This window comes from Mirounga leonina, unplaced genomic scaffold, assembly GCF_011800145.1.
Source record: "Mirounga leonina isolate KUSES-001 unplaced genomic scaffold, KU_Mleo_1.0 Mir_418, whole genome shotgun sequence".
Classification (NCBI taxonomy): domain Eukaryota; kingdom Metazoa; phylum Chordata; class Mammalia; order Carnivora; family Phocidae; genus Mirounga; species Mirounga leonina.
In genome coordinates this window covers 14,820,179-14,837,753 of record NW_023270739.1, presented here as the reverse complement: position 1 = coordinate 14,837,753, position 17,575 = coordinate 14,820,179, and the positions used below count along the sequence as shown (strand labels likewise).

General features: G+C 46.4%; 1 protein-coding gene across 1 annotated transcript in view; it reads left to right on the top strand.

Annotated features, from left to right (window-relative positions):
- STAB2 (stabilin 2) overlaps nt 1–17,575 on the top strand; it is a 144,726-nt gene that overhangs the window by 95,722 nt on the left and 31,429 nt on the right. Inside the window, exons 41-51 of the mRNA XM_034987711.1 lie at nt 227–303; nt 2,773–2,898; nt 4,686–4,759; nt 6,408–6,479; nt 9,419–9,538; nt 10,438–10,485; nt 11,535–11,618; nt 12,917–13,063; nt 14,073–14,213; nt 15,380–15,439; nt 16,851–17,027. Coding sequence (XP_034843602.1) covers nt 227–303; nt 2,773–2,898; nt 4,686–4,759; nt 6,408–6,479; nt 9,419–9,538; nt 10,438–10,485; nt 11,535–11,618; nt 12,917–13,063; nt 14,073–14,213; nt 15,380–15,439; nt 16,851–17,027 — 1,126 coding nt within the window. The remainder of the gene's footprint in view (nt 1–226; nt 304–2,772; nt 2,899–4,685; nt 4,760–6,407; nt 6,480–9,418; nt 9,539–10,437; nt 10,486–11,534; nt 11,619–12,916; nt 13,064–14,072; nt 14,214–15,379; nt 15,440–16,850; nt 17,028–17,575) is intronic.

The window sequence follows — 17,575 nt, the reverse complement described above, 5'->3', positions numbered from 1 at the left end:
CTATCCCTGGGCCGATGCTTGCATGTGCACACCTGCAGTTTTAGCTGCCCCTGGCGGGGCTGTGCTAGGAATGGCCTCTCCTTCCACCGCTTAGGCAAGACCTGTGAGTGCCACATGGGAGCAGGAGCTGGGTGCTGGGGAAGAAGGGGGTGGTGTTATATGGTTTTTGTTTTTTGTGTTTTGTTTTTTTTCTTTCACAAATAGCATTTGCCCCTTCTCATTGCAGCTGCCTTCTCAATCCGGACGGCACAGCCTCGTGCAAATGCGCAGCAGGATTCCAAGGGAATGGAACGGTGTGCACAGGCAAGCGAGGAAGGGGTCTGCTGGGGGACACGAGGCTAGCATGAGCTGTTGAGAGGTCTGTGTTCCTGCAGACTGGCTGGGCAGCCGCTACCAGCCGCTGAGAGTGAACTGGATGTAACAGGACAACTGATTGGGCCCCGGGGCAAGAAAACTATTGTTCACGGACCGGGCATGTGTTGGCTTAGGAATGGGTGGGTCAGTTGCACCTGTTTTCGTCTCCAAACAGCGGTTCACGGCCTTGACCGTGATTGAAATCACCTGGAGAACTTTAACAACACTGGATTGATTGACCTAGGGTGTGGCCCAGGCGTGGGGACTCTGGAGTGGGCCGGGGGCTTGAATCCCAGTTCTTCCTCCTCCTACCCACATGGCTTTGGGTGGGTCTCTTACCTGCTCTGAGCCCCCTCAGCTCACTTATGAAGTAAACAAAACTGTGTCCCCTGCAGAGTGGTTTGGGGATGAAATGACCTGTCTGTACAAGGGCAGAATGAGACAGCAGTTTAAAGTAGCCCTGGCATCAGACTCTCCCGGGTTCAAGTCTAAGTTCTTATCATTTGTGCTACCTTGGGAAAGTTGCTTGACTGATCTTTGCATCATTTTTTTATCTGTAAGTTGTAGGCAATAAGAGAATCTCCCTCACTGAACTGTTGGGTAATAACCTGGATTAATCCCCGTGAGGTGCTCAGAACAACCCTGGCACAGAGCACACTCAATAAATGCAAGCTAATATTCTTACAGGGCCCACCACACATTTGGTGCTAGAAAAATGGAAACACTTAGCATCATTTTTCTCTTATGCACCTTGTCCAGGCAGGCTTCGGTCCAGATGATAGTGGAGCTGGACAATGAACCTACCAGCCTGCTTTCTAGACCATCTCACCCTGTGGATTCTCCCAGCATGGAGGCACCCTGACCCAGGCCCCAGATGTTTCCTGCAGTAGGATGTACTCAGTATGCCAGGGAAAACAACTGGGAAGAGACAATAACTATAACGTTTCTCTTGCCCTCTGTTTTTAGGAAAAACTGTGAAAGCAGAAGACACAAGTTAATAGAACAGACAACATTTCTATAACACTTTCATATACATGATCAGATGGGAGTCTCTAACTAAACCTGTAAACAAAACTCGATAGGTGGACCCCAAGGTTCATATTAACTAAGCAGCTTGTCCAAGGTCACAGCGTGGGACTCCAAGTGGATCTGGGTCTTTGATCTACTTTGAATTAATTTGAGTACATGTTGTGAGGCCGAGGTCCAAGTTCATGTTTTTGTATGTGAAGATCCAATTGTCTCAGTATCATTTGTTGAAAAGATTAATCTTTCCCCCATTGAAATGTGTTGGCATCTTTGTGGAAAACCGGTTGACCTTAGATGTATGGGTTTATTTCTGGACTCTCAATTCTATTCCATATATAGATGTCCTTTATCAGGTTAAGGAAGTTTCCTTTTATTCCTTGCCTGTTGAGTTTTTATTATTAAAGGCATGCAATTTTATCAAATGCTTTTGTTCCTTCTATTGAGATGATCATGTGGTTTTGTCTTTAATTCTCTTGATATGCAATAGTACATTAACTGACTTTTAAATGTTAAACCACCTTGCAGGGATGCCTGGGTGGCTCAGTCAGTTAAGCTCTGCCTTCGGCTCGGGTCGTGATCCTGGTGTCCTGGGATCGAGTCCAGCACTGGGCTCCTTGCTCTGCGGGAGCCTGCTTCTCCCTCTGCCTCTGCGTCTCCCCCCACCCCCACTGCTCACTCTCTCTCTCTCTCTCTCTCTCTCAAATAAATAAATAAAATCTTTTTAAAAATAAATGAATAAACCACCTTGCATTCCTCAAAATTCCCCCTTGGTGGTGGCATGTAATTCTTGTTATATATTGCCGAATTTGATTTACAAACATTTTCCTGAGGGTGTCTGTGTTTAGGTTCGCAAAGGATACTGGTCTGTAATTTTCTTGTGCGGCCTCTGCCTGGCTTTGGCAGCAGCATGGTACTGACTCATAAAATGAATTGGGAAGTTCTCTCCCCTCTTCCAGCTTTTGGAAGAGTTTGTGAAAATTTGCTATCTATCCTTCTTTAAATGTTTGGTAGAATTCACCAGGGACGACCTCTGGTGCTTTGTGTTCTTTTGAACTATTCATATTGAATCCAGTGCCTGACATTTTGAGGTATCTTCCATTTCTCACTCGAGTAAAAACACGTCACTGGTTTCTTTTTTAAAGATTTTATTTATTTATTTGACAGAGAGAGAGACAACGAGAGGGAACACAAGCAGGGGGAGCGGGAGAGGGAGAAGCAGGCTTCCCGCCGAGCAGGGAGCCCGATGCGGGGCTCGATCCCAGGCCCCCGGGATCATGACCTGAGCCGAAGGCAGAGGCTTAACGACTGAGCCACCCAGGCGCCCCTCATCACTGTTTCTTTTCCCCCCATCTCCCTCCTGCTCTGCTTGGCGTCCCCCCCTCTCTCCTACAGCCATCAACGCCTGTGAGACCAGCAACGGAGGTTGTTCTGCCCGGGCTGACTGCAGGAGAACCACCCCCGGGAGCCGGCGGTGTGTGTGTCGGGCAGGCCACACGGGCGATGGCATCGTGTGCCTCGGTAGGTTCCGTCTGTCTCGGTAGGTCCCTCGCTGTCCAGTGGCCACGGTTCAAGAATCAGAGTCCTGGCCAGTGGTCCTCTTATTAGGACCTGCCACTGCTGGAGTTATCTTTAAGTGTACCTGGGCAGGAAGGCATGAGGGCGTGAAAATGTGACCGCAGTGATGGCCAAAAATCACCTGGGAAGGAGGAAAGGGAGAGACTTGTTCCAGTTAAACATTATGGTGGTGACTGAATTTTTTTTAACACTTATTAGTTCTTTTTTTTTTTTTACACAATAGCACATTCTCCCTGTAGAAAAATTAGAGAATGCATATATGCTGGGAGAGAATATTCTGGAAGTAACCACCCTTCCTATTGTCCTATCACTCCAGTTTGCTATGTAGACACATACTTCTTTGAATGAAAATTCTGTTATGATACATAATGTTTACTATGCCTAGCAATATGGAAGAACAACTCTCTCTGAAAATAAGTATACCTCCAAATCATTATCTTCATGGCTACACACTGTTCTACTCTAAAGGCATGCCGTAGTAGTTGTCTGACTTTTAACATTTTCGTTGTAAAAAAAAAAAAAAAAATTCACACAGAAGCATTGCAAGAATAGTACAAAAGCAGGTCCACTTGCTTTTTACCTGGATTCACTATTGTTGATGTATTGCTCCATTTGCTTTATCATTTGCCCTCTCTATGTCTGTACACATTTTTCCTAAACCATTTGAGAGTGAACTATATATATGATACTCCCTTTACCCTTAAATACTTGGGCATATTAGAGAATAGGGGTGAATTCTTGCATACCCGCAGCAGTTAGCAACTTAAGTCAATTTACTACTGATATGATACGTTTGTCTAATTGCCATTTGTATTCTAATTTTGTCCCCTGACCCCATAACATAATGTCCTGTTTTGGCATTTTTTTCCTCTAGAGCGGTATCCAGGTTAGGGATGGGCATCGTATTTGGCTGCCGTGTCTCTTTAGTCTCCTTGAATCGTGGAGGATTCTCCAGCCTTGCTTTGTCTTTTATGACATTGACATTTTAGAAGAAGACAGTCCACCTCCCCAACTTTGTTTTACATTGCATGTCCTTCATGTGGGGTTTATCTGATGTTTGTTCATGATTATATTGAGATGATGCATTCCAGACCCGATATCACAGGAGCAATAATGCATCCTGCTCAGGATATCACACCGGAGGCTCGTGATTTCCAGCCGCCTCTCATCTGTGATGTGAATTTTGACCACTTGGCCAAGGTGCTATCTGATTTCTCCACGGTACTGTTGCTTTTCCCCCAGTGCTACTAAGAAGCAGTCAATGGGGAGATACTTGAGCACCCAGCAAAGATCCTGTTCCTCATCAAAGTGTCCTCCTAGATGGAGAATCTATTGATGATTCTTCCCTGAAGCAATTATATTGTGATAGTTACAAGTGACTTTTTTAATTCCTAAATTTCTTCCTTCATAGCATGTTGGATTGGACTCCGAGATTCTATTATTTCAAGTCCTTGGCTGAAAATGCTCATATTCATTCAGGAGAGGGACAGGTGCAAGCCCACAGACTATGCTTCTGCTGGCAAAGTCCCGTCCCAGAGGAGGTGACTTTGAGAAAAGAATCTGGACCTGCCCTTTTGGGTTACTTCTGCCTCAGAGTTGTTGGAAAACTGAATCACACTTGGACATCTGCTTGCCTTGTTCAGTTCGCCATCCTGCCTCCTTCCTCAAGATGTCTTTACTTGGAAATGAGGCTTGATTTTCATGCCACATATTGGCTTTTTGTTTTAAAGAGATCAACCCATGTTTGGAGAACAATGGTGGCTGTCACAAGAACGCAGAGTGCACACAGACGGGACCCAACCAGGTGAGCTTCCCCGCCTCCCAGGCCCTCAGTTTTCCTAGCGGCAAATTCCTGGGCCCTCAGACCCAGGCCTGAGAGACAGGCGCTGAGAACAGACCTGTGGACACCAGCAGCAGAAGCAAACACCGTAGGGGGAAATTCTGAACGAATTCCCCAAGGGGCCATTCTGTGGGAATGAGAACTGGTGGGGGTGAGGGGACAAAGAGTTCTTGGGAGAAGGGGCTTCCTGTGTGGGGAGACATAGACGGCTGCCAACACAACATGGTTTCAGAAACACCTGGAAAGTTTCCAACAATGCTCTCCTTTCTTTCGGCTTTCTGATGTCCAGAATCCCATACTTTCTCTTTGGCTTGAGGCCCTGAAATGCATGTGCCACAGCAGAAGATCGTGTTCTTGGGCCCTCTGTCAGTCGTTCATTCCCTAACATGGCGAACCTTGCAGCCGTTAACAAGGAAATTACCTGTATCAGAAACTGGATGATGAAGTCAAGTCCCCAGGGAATGTTCTAGGGACTTTGTTGAGCCCCAAACCTCAATGCCAGGTATCCCATTAGGCAGAACAAGCAGGTGGCTCAATTGCCCAAAAATAAGAAAAAAAAGAAAAACCACACTTCTTTTAAAGAAGTGTGTGTGTGTGTGTGTGTGTGTGTGTGTGTTTGCACATATAACCTTGGAAATACCCAGCACAATTAGACATATTTGGGGGTTCAGCTCTTGCCACTGAGTTCTTATTTCAAACCACATATGGAATAAGGAAAACCTAGAAACGTTGTGCTGCTCAGGGCCTCTCCAAATCCTCCTCCAGACCTAGAAGGCAGTGAGAGGGACACAGGGTTGATCACTGAGACAGGATGTTAGCCCAGGAGGGGCGGCTGGGGGGTGTCTTGATAAAGGTTTGGGGCCGAGGTCCGGGCCCATAATGAAGGAAGAGGCAGAGGAGTGAACACCTGCCGTTGGACCCTGGCTCACCCTGCCAACGAGTTCCGGTTCCAACAAGTAGACATGAGACCGGAAAAGCCGCCTCTGGTGGACACATGAGGAGCAGGTGCCCTTTCTTCTGGGTGCACGGCTTACTAACTAGAGCGGAGCTGGGTTTCAGCCCCACTCACTCCCATGCAGAGCGCCAGGGAAATGAGGATGAAGTAGACAGTCCCAGCTTCCTGCAGACAGTGTCCCCTCCCTCAACTTCAAGCCCCCACTGACTTCCTTGGCCAGTGGGTCTGACGGATTGTTTTCCCATGTGCCACCCATGTGGCTCTAAAGCTGGCCTCCAGCAGCTCCCAGCGCGGGCACCTCGGGGCGGAGCGTGGGTGGAGATGCGCAAGAACGCGGTGGAGATGCCAGTGGGCCGTAGCTTAGCTTCCTTGCCACTGAGCCTTTACCAACCAAGGTGACAAAAGAGGTGAGTGCCAAGGAGGCAAGGGACCAACTAAGGTAACAGTGTTTTAAAAGAATAAAGTCTCCTGTGTAGGCAATCCCAGTGCTACTGTGAAGTGTGCTGAAATGTAAAATGACAATTATCAATCTAGGAAAGATCTTACCGATACCAGATATAGACTCTTGTGGCATTACCGTTACCATAACAGAACTGGAACGCGAGAGCCAGCAGAATCTCCCTGTGAAATAACCCATTTCCCTCCCCTCCCGGACAGGCGGTCTGTAACTGTTTGCCCAAATACACTGGAGATGGGAAGGTCTGCACGCTCATCAACACCTGCTTAACCGTGAGTATGGTTCTGGGGCCGGTGCCCTCAGCGGACAGGCCTGGGGTGCCTCCGACCCCCCTTCTGGGGCGTGGCACACAGAGGAGCCTCCTTCAGAGAGGCTTCTGGGCCGTGAGGTTCATCTCTCCCTCATGTTCCAGTTGTAGCTGGAGAAACTCCATTCTCTGCCTCTGTCTTCACATGGCCTTCACCTCTATGTAGGAGTCTTCTCCTCTAGTAAGGACTCCTGTGGACTCCACCTGCTTCATCTAGGATGCTCTCATCGCAAGATCCTTATTTATATCTGCAAGGACTCTCTAAACAAGGTCACACTCAGAGACACCAGGACTTAGGGCATGGGCAGACCTATATAGAGAGCAAGCACCCAGCATAGTCAGAACTTGAACCCACGTCTGTCCTACTCAAAGGCTGCGCCCTGGATCACTTTTCGGGTGCTTGTTCCTCCCACAAGGCAGCGAGCCCCAGAGGAGGACCAGTCTCTGCACCTTACTTCCCTTCTCCGTATCACCAGCCTCCAGCCGTGGGCATGAGAACAGCACAGATGCCACGTAATTAAAGTCCTTCCTCTCCAAGCTCCATCCTGACTGTCCCCTTGTGTTAGTCTGGCAAATGCCTCAGGGGAACACGTCCCCACGTAAAGTGATTGCAGAAAGTGGGGTGCTGGGATATGGAACTGTTAGGACCAGACCCATGGCCAGCTTTATTTCCACAGCTATTCTTCAATGATCCTCTCCATCTGTCTGTCTGTCCATCTGTTTTGTAATGGCCACCTTGTCTTGGCAACTCACGCAATGAACAGACATGCACCTGAGACTCAGGTACAAGAGTCATTAACTCATGGCCCCTGCACCCATGACCGCCATCACCCACTGGATTCTTTTCAAGAAGAAGGGAAGTTTGTTTCTTATTTTAATACTCGAATAGTATTAAAGCATGTTTTTCTGCTGCTGAGTATGATCCAATAGAGAGAAGGAAACTGGTACTGAGGGAGAGAAGTAGATTGTTACAGGAGTAAGGTCCAGGAGTGGATGAGGGGAAAGGGACCCGGAGCTCACAGCTGAGCCTCCAAGAGGAGCGGGGGCAGTGGTAGGTAGGCAGACAGGTAGTTGGTTAGTTGGTGAGTCAGGCAGTTAGTCAATCAGTTAGTCAGCCAGTTACATTCATGGCCCTTAGTGTGAATTAGCTTGAAAATGTCTGTGTCTGACCATTCTAACTAAATTGTGAGTCCCGCAAGGACAGAGACCACTCAAATTCCTACCTATCCGGTGGGAAACCTCATACAGAATGACACACATCTAGGTCGATGGGCATTCCCTAGATACCAGGCACCATTTTAGGCACTGGGAGTTCATCCGTGACCAAGAGGCGAAGTCTCTTCCCTTCAAGAGTTTACACTGAGGGGGAAGAGACGGACACTTGGTGTGCAAGCGACTGGTCAGTCAGTTGTCAGTTTATTTGTTAAATAAGGAAAGTAGAGTTGGTGACCAGGCCCAGGCAGGTGGTGGGCGTCAGGGCAGGCAGATGGGCTGGTCCCTGTGTCTATTTTCTCCATAAGGTATGAGGTGAGCTCGTCCGCTGGGAGTGAGGGCCAGAGGTTAAGAGTTGCAGGGAGGAATGAAGGAGTGACGTGTCTTCTCCAGGGAGAGAGAAGGTAAATGCACTCGAAGAGTAGGCAGTGTCGGTGTGTGTGATAACTTTGTTGGGAGTCTGCACAGCGACACCCCGCCCATCCGGCCGGGCCCAGGGGCAGCGGTGTGCCGAGCCCTGCTGTGGGCGGCTGGGCCAGGGCCAAGTGGGGAGCCAGGGGCGACTGGGCCCAGTGAGCGGGCAGGAATGTGGGTGAGAAAGAAGTTGGCTCAAAGGAGGGGAGGCCCCTGTGGGTCAAAGGAGGCTGGAGTCGCATTGGAAGAGGTGAGTTGAGATGATAAAAGCTGGTGGTCAGAGAGAGAGGGATGTTGAAACAGAGCTCTCAGGAGCGTCCACTTTAATGTCGGGACAAAGTCAAGGGTGGTCCGGCGGTGGTGGCGGAGGAAGAGTGGGGGCAGGTATGGTGGAGACCACTGGCAGGGATGTTGATGATGACAACAGGTGTGGAGGGAAAGCCGGTGATCCAGGCACCACGGCTAGGACCGAAGAAGAATGGGTGATCATGGATTCCATGTTGCAGAAGGCAGCTTTCTTGGAGAGCTCACTGAGCTGTGTCAGCTTGAGGCAGGAATCCGGGACAGTAAGTCCCTCCCGAACCCGAATATCATGCTCCACAAAGACTTTGGGAACAATGGTTAGTGGAAAGGAAGATTTTACAGCCGGCCTTCAAGTCTGTTGACCTCCTTCTTTGTCAACCCCATCAGTGTTCTTTCTCCTGAGTTCATATTTTTTCCCCACTTCAAAACTTGGCTTAGGCTGCCGAGTCCTTCTTGGTGTTCCATGGATGTCAGCTTTGAACCGTACTTTGCTTTGTTTCTATTTTAGGTCTCTGTCCCATCTTCCACAGTTTTTAAGCTCTTTGTGGACAAGGACAGTGTGTTCTATCTGTTTTATACCTACTGCCTTCTGGCTGACAACTGTTACCTTGACTATTATGAAATCAGAATTTAAGCGTAAAGCTGGGAATTGTCAGACAAGATTGGTGCCTTTCTGGCCAACCCCCAGGTGCTAAGAAATTTTCCATTTGGCACCTCTGGGCTTGTCTACATATGGCTGGAAATCTGCTCGGTTGGACCCGAGCATCTTGGGATACAAGGCTAGGTGAATAAATGGCCCTTACAACTCTAGGGAGTTGAAAGGCAAGTTCAGGAAAGGGGCAAATCATGCCAACAAGTCAGTTAGAGAATGAGTAAAAAACTAAATTTCAGTACAGAATTACTTGGTGAATACTGGCAGAGCTGGTAAACAAACTGATCTGATTCCTATCCCCCACCCCTTGGAAATTTGACCAGAGAAACGGCGGCTGTAGTGAATTTGCTATCTGCAATCACACTGGGCCAGAAGAACGGACGTGTACTTGCAAGCCCAACTACATTGGGGATGGGTTTACCTGCCGTGGCAACATCTACCAGGTAAGGAAAGGCATGTTTCCATAAAGTAAACCCTACATCCCTCACTGCGCTAAGAATCCAGGTTACCCAAGGGAAGGTGCAAGAGTTTTGTAACTTAGAAAACTCTACAAAAATGGGAAAGACTGTTCATATATAAATTGGCAATGAGAAGGGATTTTATTGGCCCATGGGAATTCTCAGATTGATGGCTCTAGAGTCAGAAGCACCTGGGTTTGAATTCAACTCCGCCAATTAGAAATGTGGCATTGGGCAATAACATCAGCTCTCTACACATCAGCTTTCTAATCCATTAAAAAAAAATACTAATGGTACCAAGCCCATCGGGTTGTTATCAGAAATAATGTATGTAACTGGCACAGAGCACACAGTAACTCCAACGCATTACCATGATGTGGTTGCTGTTGGAGCGGATGGGTGTGTGTGTGCATGCGAGCATCTCTACTGGGCGCAGTGGACAACGGAGTGTAACACTTGTAGATTTCTACCCCTTTATCAAGTGAACGTTCTGTTATTTGGCTTAAAGAGGGACTAGAGCATTCTGGCTAATCAAATATTCTTGTTAATGGAGAACTGAAATCTGCCATAAACCCATAACTGATTTTTTTTAAATATTTGAACTCTTAAAAATGCTCCTAAAGCTCAGCTGCTTCTGGACCTTTCTTTGATAAATCAGATGGTGACTCCAGAAAGGTTTTGGAACTCACAGCATGTCCCTGTAGTCGTTCTGAACATCAATGGAAGCCTGTAGATGGGGTTTGAAAAAGGACCATCAGGGCAGATTTCCAGTTGAAAGTATAGGAGAGACTCTCAACCTTAGAGAAATTGTCCTGTGACAACCCTGGATGATTCTTGCATATAATCCCAGACATGAAGTGGCCCTGCCCTGTCTTTGTTTCCAGGAGCTTCCCAAGAACCCAAAAACGTCCCAGTACTTCTTCCAGTTGCTGGTAAGTACATGTGTGTCTGTTTCTAGCTGTAGGACTTGGGTCTCCAGCCAGATCCGAGGAAACTAGCTAGCCTCTGGAGCTGGTGAAGGGAGAAGAAAGTCTGGGAGCATGGATTTCTGAAATAAGGTCCCTGTTGGTCATTTGTGGACTTCTCAGGCCTCAGGTAGGCAGCAGGAGTAGAACCAATGACGCCCTGGCCCATTCGACACACAAGAATGCAGCGTGTGCAAAAACCATCACACCAGTGGAGGAAGGAAGCATCACTAGGGCAATCAGGGAACTCTTTGGGTGAAAATATTAAGTTAGATCTCTATGCACATCATACATCGGAATAACTCCCAAATATATAAAAGATAAAAATCTAAACGAAGAAAATCGTAAAACCCAGAAGAAAATATAGTAGCCATAGGACCTTAGCATTGGCAAGAAGACAATTAGAACAGCTAAGTCATTCATCTTATTACTTACATTTGTATTATTATCCCAATTATGTAAAATATTTGTATGTAGAAAGACACTGGAAAAGAATACCTAGAAATAATGGGTGAGTTCTAGGCAGTGGGATTATGGGTGGTTATTTCCTTCTTTATGCTGTATTTTCAAGTCCTTAAAACAGTAAGCATGTGTTATTTTTATAACCGTATAAAAATAAACATTATTTCAATGACAAAGAACGTAAATGGATTTGGGGCACCTGGGTGGCTCAGTCAGTTAAGCATCTGACTCTTAATTTCATCTCAGGTCTCAGGGCTGTAAGATCAAACCCCACATCAGGCTCTGCCCTCTGTGGGGAATCTGCTTAAGATTCTCTCTCTCCCTTTCACTCTGTCCTTCCCCTCCCCCACTCACAAGCGCTTTCTCTCTATAAATAAATAAACAAATAAATAAAATTTAAAAAAAAGAATCAGAATGGCTTTGAATCCGAGACTAAATAAAACACAGATCACCCAGTTCAGTTTTCCCACCAACTCTCTCTGCTATTTGTTTGAACCACCACCCCCATATTTATGTCAAATAGGTGACATGTGGCCCCACCTTCCTTCCCACAGGAGCATTCTGTGAGAGACCTGAGTGGTCCAGGCCCCTTCACCATCTTTGCACCTTTATCTGCAGCCTTTGATGAGGAACCTCGGGTAAGCATGAAGCAGAAGAGGTTTGGGACTGGAACCCAGTCTTTGGGTGTCACCCTGGAACCAACGCTGGTGCCATTTCTGGGCAGGAGACTTAGGATCAGCTAGTGCTGATCAGCAATGGAACGGGCTGCCTCTCAGCATAGGGACCCCTATAAAGGGAAAGGATTTAAGTGGATTTGGGGTGCAATGGCCAGAGGCCCACTAAAAAACATTTCTGAATAGGGTAGGAGGTTAGAAAAGATCAACAACTCTTAAATGATCCAAACCTTCCATAGACGAAAGAAAGAAAAAGAAAGAAAGAAAGAAAGAAAGAAAGAAAGAAAGAAAGAAAGAAAGAAAGAAAGAAAGAAAGAAAGAAAGAAAGAAAGAAGGAAGGAAGGAAAGAAACAGTTAAAGGAATTTAAATAAGTTTTTTTTCTTGCGGACCTTATCAGAGCCTTCACTGTTCTAACATTCACTGGGACTCTTCATGCTGGATTACCCATTAACATATTAAAATGTAGCAGACATTTATTGAGTGTGCTAGACACTGTTTCTAGCACCTGGCCTAGATTAATTCATTTAGCGTTCACAACAACCCTGTCAGTTGGGTGCTATTATCCCCATTTTACAGTCCAGGACATTGGCAGAAGTAACTTTTCCAAGGCCATATGACTAGCAACTAGTGGAGCAAGGACTCAAACATGACTCCAGAGCCTGCGTCCTTCACTCTGCACACTGCTTCTCTATGCATATATTTTAGACACCAGGTAAGCAGAGGCACACAAATACCTCTTGAAAGATGTTGACATTTGATAGTTTTTCTCTAAAAAGCATCAAAAGAGAGATCATGAAAAATGAGAACCTTATGGGCCTTTTATTACTTTTTCTACTTTTTATTAATGGTTAATATTGTGTTTTGATTTACACATGGAAAAGTATCATGATCTTTTCCATACTAGAAGTTTGAATCCGGCCCAGGTACCTCTCCAAGAGGAGCAGCATTTTTCACAAGAAAAGTCTTTTTTCAAGAAGCATCTCAAAGGACTTAGGGTAACTGCCCATGTGTTGTGAAATGCTGGGTCAGGAGAACTCCAAGCTCCCTTCCATGCTAAGAATGTACGTTGGAAGCAGGGAAGAAACGAGGGCCACTGTCTCCCTCCTGCCTGAACAGCCTGGACCCTGTAACCCTGACCACCTGCCAGCCCTGACTGCCTCCTTCCCAGTCTGGGTGGGGAGAAAGGCCCCTGGGAGGGCATGAGGGAGGGGACAGCAAAGCCTCCCAGCTCTGGCTGGAACCCTCCCATCTTCTATTACAGATTAAAGACTGGGACAAACAGGGTCTCATGGCCCAGGTTCTTCGCTATCATGTGATTGCCTGTCACCAGCTGCTTCTAGAAAACCTGAAATTGATCCCAAATGCTACTTCTCTCCAAGGGGAGTCAGTGGTCATCTCCGTCTCTCAGGTAAGAGAGGCCACCCACCAGGTGGGCATCAGGAAGATGCCCCTCTCTCTTCTCCTCTTCTTTACAGTAATACGAGTAATAGTGGTAATAACAACTAACACCTGTTGAGTGATTTCTATATGCCAGGTAGTATTTTAAGTATTGGATGTGTACTGACTTATTTAATCCTCAAAATAATCCCATGATGTAGATACTATTCTTTTCTCCAATTTACAAATTAGGAAAGTGAGCTCAGAGAAGTTAAGTAACTTGTCCAAGGTCACACAGCAAGTAAATATTCACGCTGGAACTGAAACTCAGAGGTTCAAGAGGTCATCAGAACTGCTTTTGGGGGGGCGCCTGGGGGGCTCAGTCGTTAAGCATCTGCCTTCGGCTCAGGTCGTGATCCCAGGGTCCTGGGATGGAGCCCCACATCAGGTTCCCTGCTCCGAGGGAAGCCTGCTTCTCCCTATCCCACTTCCCCTGCTTGTGTTCCCTCTCTCACTGTGTCTCTCTGTCAAATAAATAAATAAAATCTTTAAAAAAATAAAAAAAAAAAAAAGAACTGCTTTGGTCAGGAGCCAGCCAGGGATGAAAACTTTTGACCAAAGCCACTTGGCCATGCTGGTCCCCTCGCTCCCCACAACAGAGAAACAAGCGGTGACTGTAGACTCCATTGCGGAGAGAAACAAGTGTGTGGTGGGGGCCGAAGGTAGTATAAAGAACACATGTGAAAAAGGAGCCAATCTGGATCTGCTTGTTATTTCATATTTGAGAATCACAGTGAAATGACCATTGTGGTTGGTTTTCTGCTATTAACTTCTGCAGGTCAGATTACAGGCTTGTCTCAGTTTTCTTTTTATAATCATAATAAATAAATGGGCTCAAGGATCTTCAGATTTTGCCCACAGCTCTACTTAAACGTTCACTTTCATGATGAGTTAGCATGTTGGTAAAAGCATTCTGAAAGAAGTAATTTCATGTCTCTCTTTGTGCTCATTTCTTTTTTTCTTTTTTCGGTTAATTTCAGGACACAGTTTATATAAATAATAAGGCTAAGATCATATCCAGTGATATCATCAGTACCAATGGAATCATCCACATCATAGACAAATTGCTGTCTCCCCAAAACTTGCTTATCACCCCCAAAGATGCCTCTGGAAGGATTCTGGTGCGTGAACTCATTGTCATACTCTCAGCACAGAGTGACCCATAATAATCATAATTTATTATCACAATTCTGATTTTAAGCCATCATTTTGAGACATTTTAATTTTGCTGCTTCAGTCTCAAGCTACTATTAAAAGCCTAGTGAATATTATTCTAAAAGAAGTAAATAGGTAAAAGTCTAATTAGATAAATGGATTTTATAAGTTTTTCTTTAGTTTCTACAAGGACTGGAAGATGGAGAAATTACACAGATGATAGGTAGAAAGATAAATAGATATGGGCACCTGGGTGGCTCGGTCAGTTAAGCATCCGACTCTTGATTTTGGTTCAGGTCATGATCTCAGGGTCGTGAGATCAAGCCCCGCATTGGGCTCCGCGCTCAGTGGGGCCTCTGCTTGAGGATTCCCTCTCTCTCTCTCCCTCTGCCCACATGCACTCTCCCTAAAATAAATAAATAAATCTTTAAAAAAAAAAGAAAGATAGATGATAGATAGATAAATAGATATCACGCAAACCAAACCTGGAGTAAAATTCCTTTTCAATTGAAAGAAAAGACAATTTTGAATTTTATTGCTATTTATTAGTCTTAGCAAGGGTTTTTCATTGTAGACAACAGAACCCATTATACCTAACTTAAACAAAAAGGAGATCCTTAAGATATTAAGTTTATCACCAAATCCCTAAGAAAGCCAGAGAGCCAGATGCTACACAGCTGGGAGCAAAGCAGCTCAGGGAGACCCGTAAAGGGAGGAGCCCTGACCTTACCACGGGGCTGTCCTGACCTGTATCCAGCCTCAGCACCTGCAGCATGCAAGCCTGAACACCAGATGCCTCCCCCATTGGGCCGGTCAGAGTCTCCCTCCTCGCAGTCACACCCACCTCAGGTGGTTTCCTTCCACCAATAAGTCTGGTAAAAACCCTTGTGCTTGCTGGATGCTCTATCACCTAGGAGGCTGTAGCTGCAAGGCAGTCTGGGAAAATGAACTGCATAGCCCTCCAGCCTCTGTAACGCAGAAAGGGTACCTCGGAGCTGGGGTGGGTGCTGATGAGCCAATCCACAGTACCTGCGCATTAGCTTACCCTCATTCTATTCGGTTGCGCTTTTGTTAAAGTGCTTTGTGAACTGTATGAAGAAAAGTGTCATTCCTATTCTTATTATCTTTGCAGCAAAATCTTACGACAGTAGCAACAAACCATGGCTACACCAAATTCAGCAACCTACTACAGGTAAAGACCTAGGGGGTAACCTGCCTAAGGTGTTTGGTTTTTTGGAGGGTTTTGTTTTGTTTTGTTTTGTTTTGTTTTGTTTTGTTTTGTTTTGTTTGGGGGAGTTTTGTTGTTGTTTTGTTTTGTCATTTGGTGTTTTATTTGGGGCGCTAGCCAGCTGTCTTGGGATCTGTGTCGGAAAGTCCTGATTTTCTATAGAGCGAAGTCATGCTCTGCGATTCCATTCCCCAGATACCGTAGGGTTTGTTCGGCTATACAGTGTACATTGGCTGAATTAGACACTGAAGTATTTGAGACAGGAGCAAGGGAAAGGAATTAGAGTGTACCTGTCCCTGAAATAGGTGTTTCACATCTGGAATTATGGCCTCCATGATAGAGATGGGCAAGCCGAGGGGCAGATGTGGAAAATCGACACCTGTGGCATAAATAGAAATTGCACTTAAAACTATATCTTTCTCACTTCAGACACTTTTCCCACAAATTGAGTAGAGAAACTTCTTGTTCAGACAAAGAGTTCAGAAGAGAATCAGGGAGGGACAGGGTCCTACAAGGTCCCCTCTCCTCCACCTACCCTGAGATGTCCCAGCCCCCCACCCCACCCCCCACCCCTGAGGCACAGTCTACAAACCTCTGCACAAACCAGCGATTTCCAAAATGGCCTAAGGCTCACTCTCTGGGGGGCTTTTCAAAAATGGAGATTTCAGGGTGCTCAAAATGAGACTCTCCAGGGAGGTTACAGGCAAGTATCTTGGCCAGCTCACCCAGCCCAAAAACTTTATAGTCACCCCCACACCTGAGCATCTCAGAACTTGCTTTGATAGCAAGTTAGCAAACCTCTCTGGGGCTCAATAGAAGGGAATAATAAAGCCTACTTCATAGGGCTGCTGGGAAAATTGGACAAGGACTAATGGACATGATGCACCCAGGTTATAGAACGTTCTCAGAGTGATTCCCCTCCACTTATCTGGCCATTTCTTTTTTGAGTCCATGTGAGCTAGAAATCTTATAAATACATAGGAGTATCTCAATATTGTGTAAGTTTCACTTTTTTAAGTGAAATATGGGGAAAATGATAAGGGGGTCGTCCAGAAATTAAAATATTTGGGCAATACTAGCAAACAAACAAACAAATAAAAAAGGCACTTGTTAAAGGTTCTTTTTCTACTCACAAAAGCCCAGAATTTGGCTGGCTGTTTTGCAATCTAAGATAATGAGGGTCAGAATGGTTGAGGTGTGATGGGCCTCTAGTCTCAAGCTGTCACCCTTGAACCAGTTGGAGTCCCAATAAGCCCCCAGGGTAGGCACGAAGGGGATCCCCCCCACCCCGGCTGGCTTTGGGCCTCAGAAAGACGCTGTGGCTCACCCCGTGGCTGGGCTTTGCTGTGCACGCACCCGACTCCCTGTGTTTCAGGATGTGGGCTTGCTGGGCATCATCACTGACCCTATCCACACTCCAGTCACTGTCTTCTGGCCCAGCGACCAAGCCTTGCAAGCCCTACCCCCCGAACAACAGGATTTCCTGTTCAACCAAGACAACAAGGACAAGCTGAAGGAGTATTTGAAGTTCCACGTGATCCGAGATTCCAAGGTATTTCGTTTGCATAGAGATGGGGTCCATTCCAGGAATGGTCAGTGTGTCTCCACCTCCGAGGTGCAAAGGAGACCTGAGCAGCCCCTGTCCCACTCTGTCCTCCTCCGACTGGTGGGTTAATTGACGCCCACAGTGTGCCAGGCATGTACCATTTCTCCGACCATTATTTTTTTTTCTAACATTAACCAGTACCCAGGAGCATCATTCCTCTGCCCCAGGTCACATGGCCAAGTGGCCGTTGGCAACAGCTCCCAAGTGTGTCCAGGTGGGCTCATTCTCCCCCAATTCCAAAATTTCTAGGCAAAGGGCTGATTCAGCCAGGTGCAATCAGCGGTTCACCCCTGAATGGACCCACCGTGACCAGGGAAGCAAGGTCTTGTAGGCACGTGGGCAGCTCTTGCTGAAACCCTGTCACCGTGCGTCCTCAACCAGGACCCATGTCTCTCTCCAGGAGTGAGTCTGTCTAAGCCCAGAAGGCCAAGTGCCCTAACTTTGGCTAAGTCACAGGACCTGTGTTGGCGTCTTAGGGCTGCATAATAAATAAC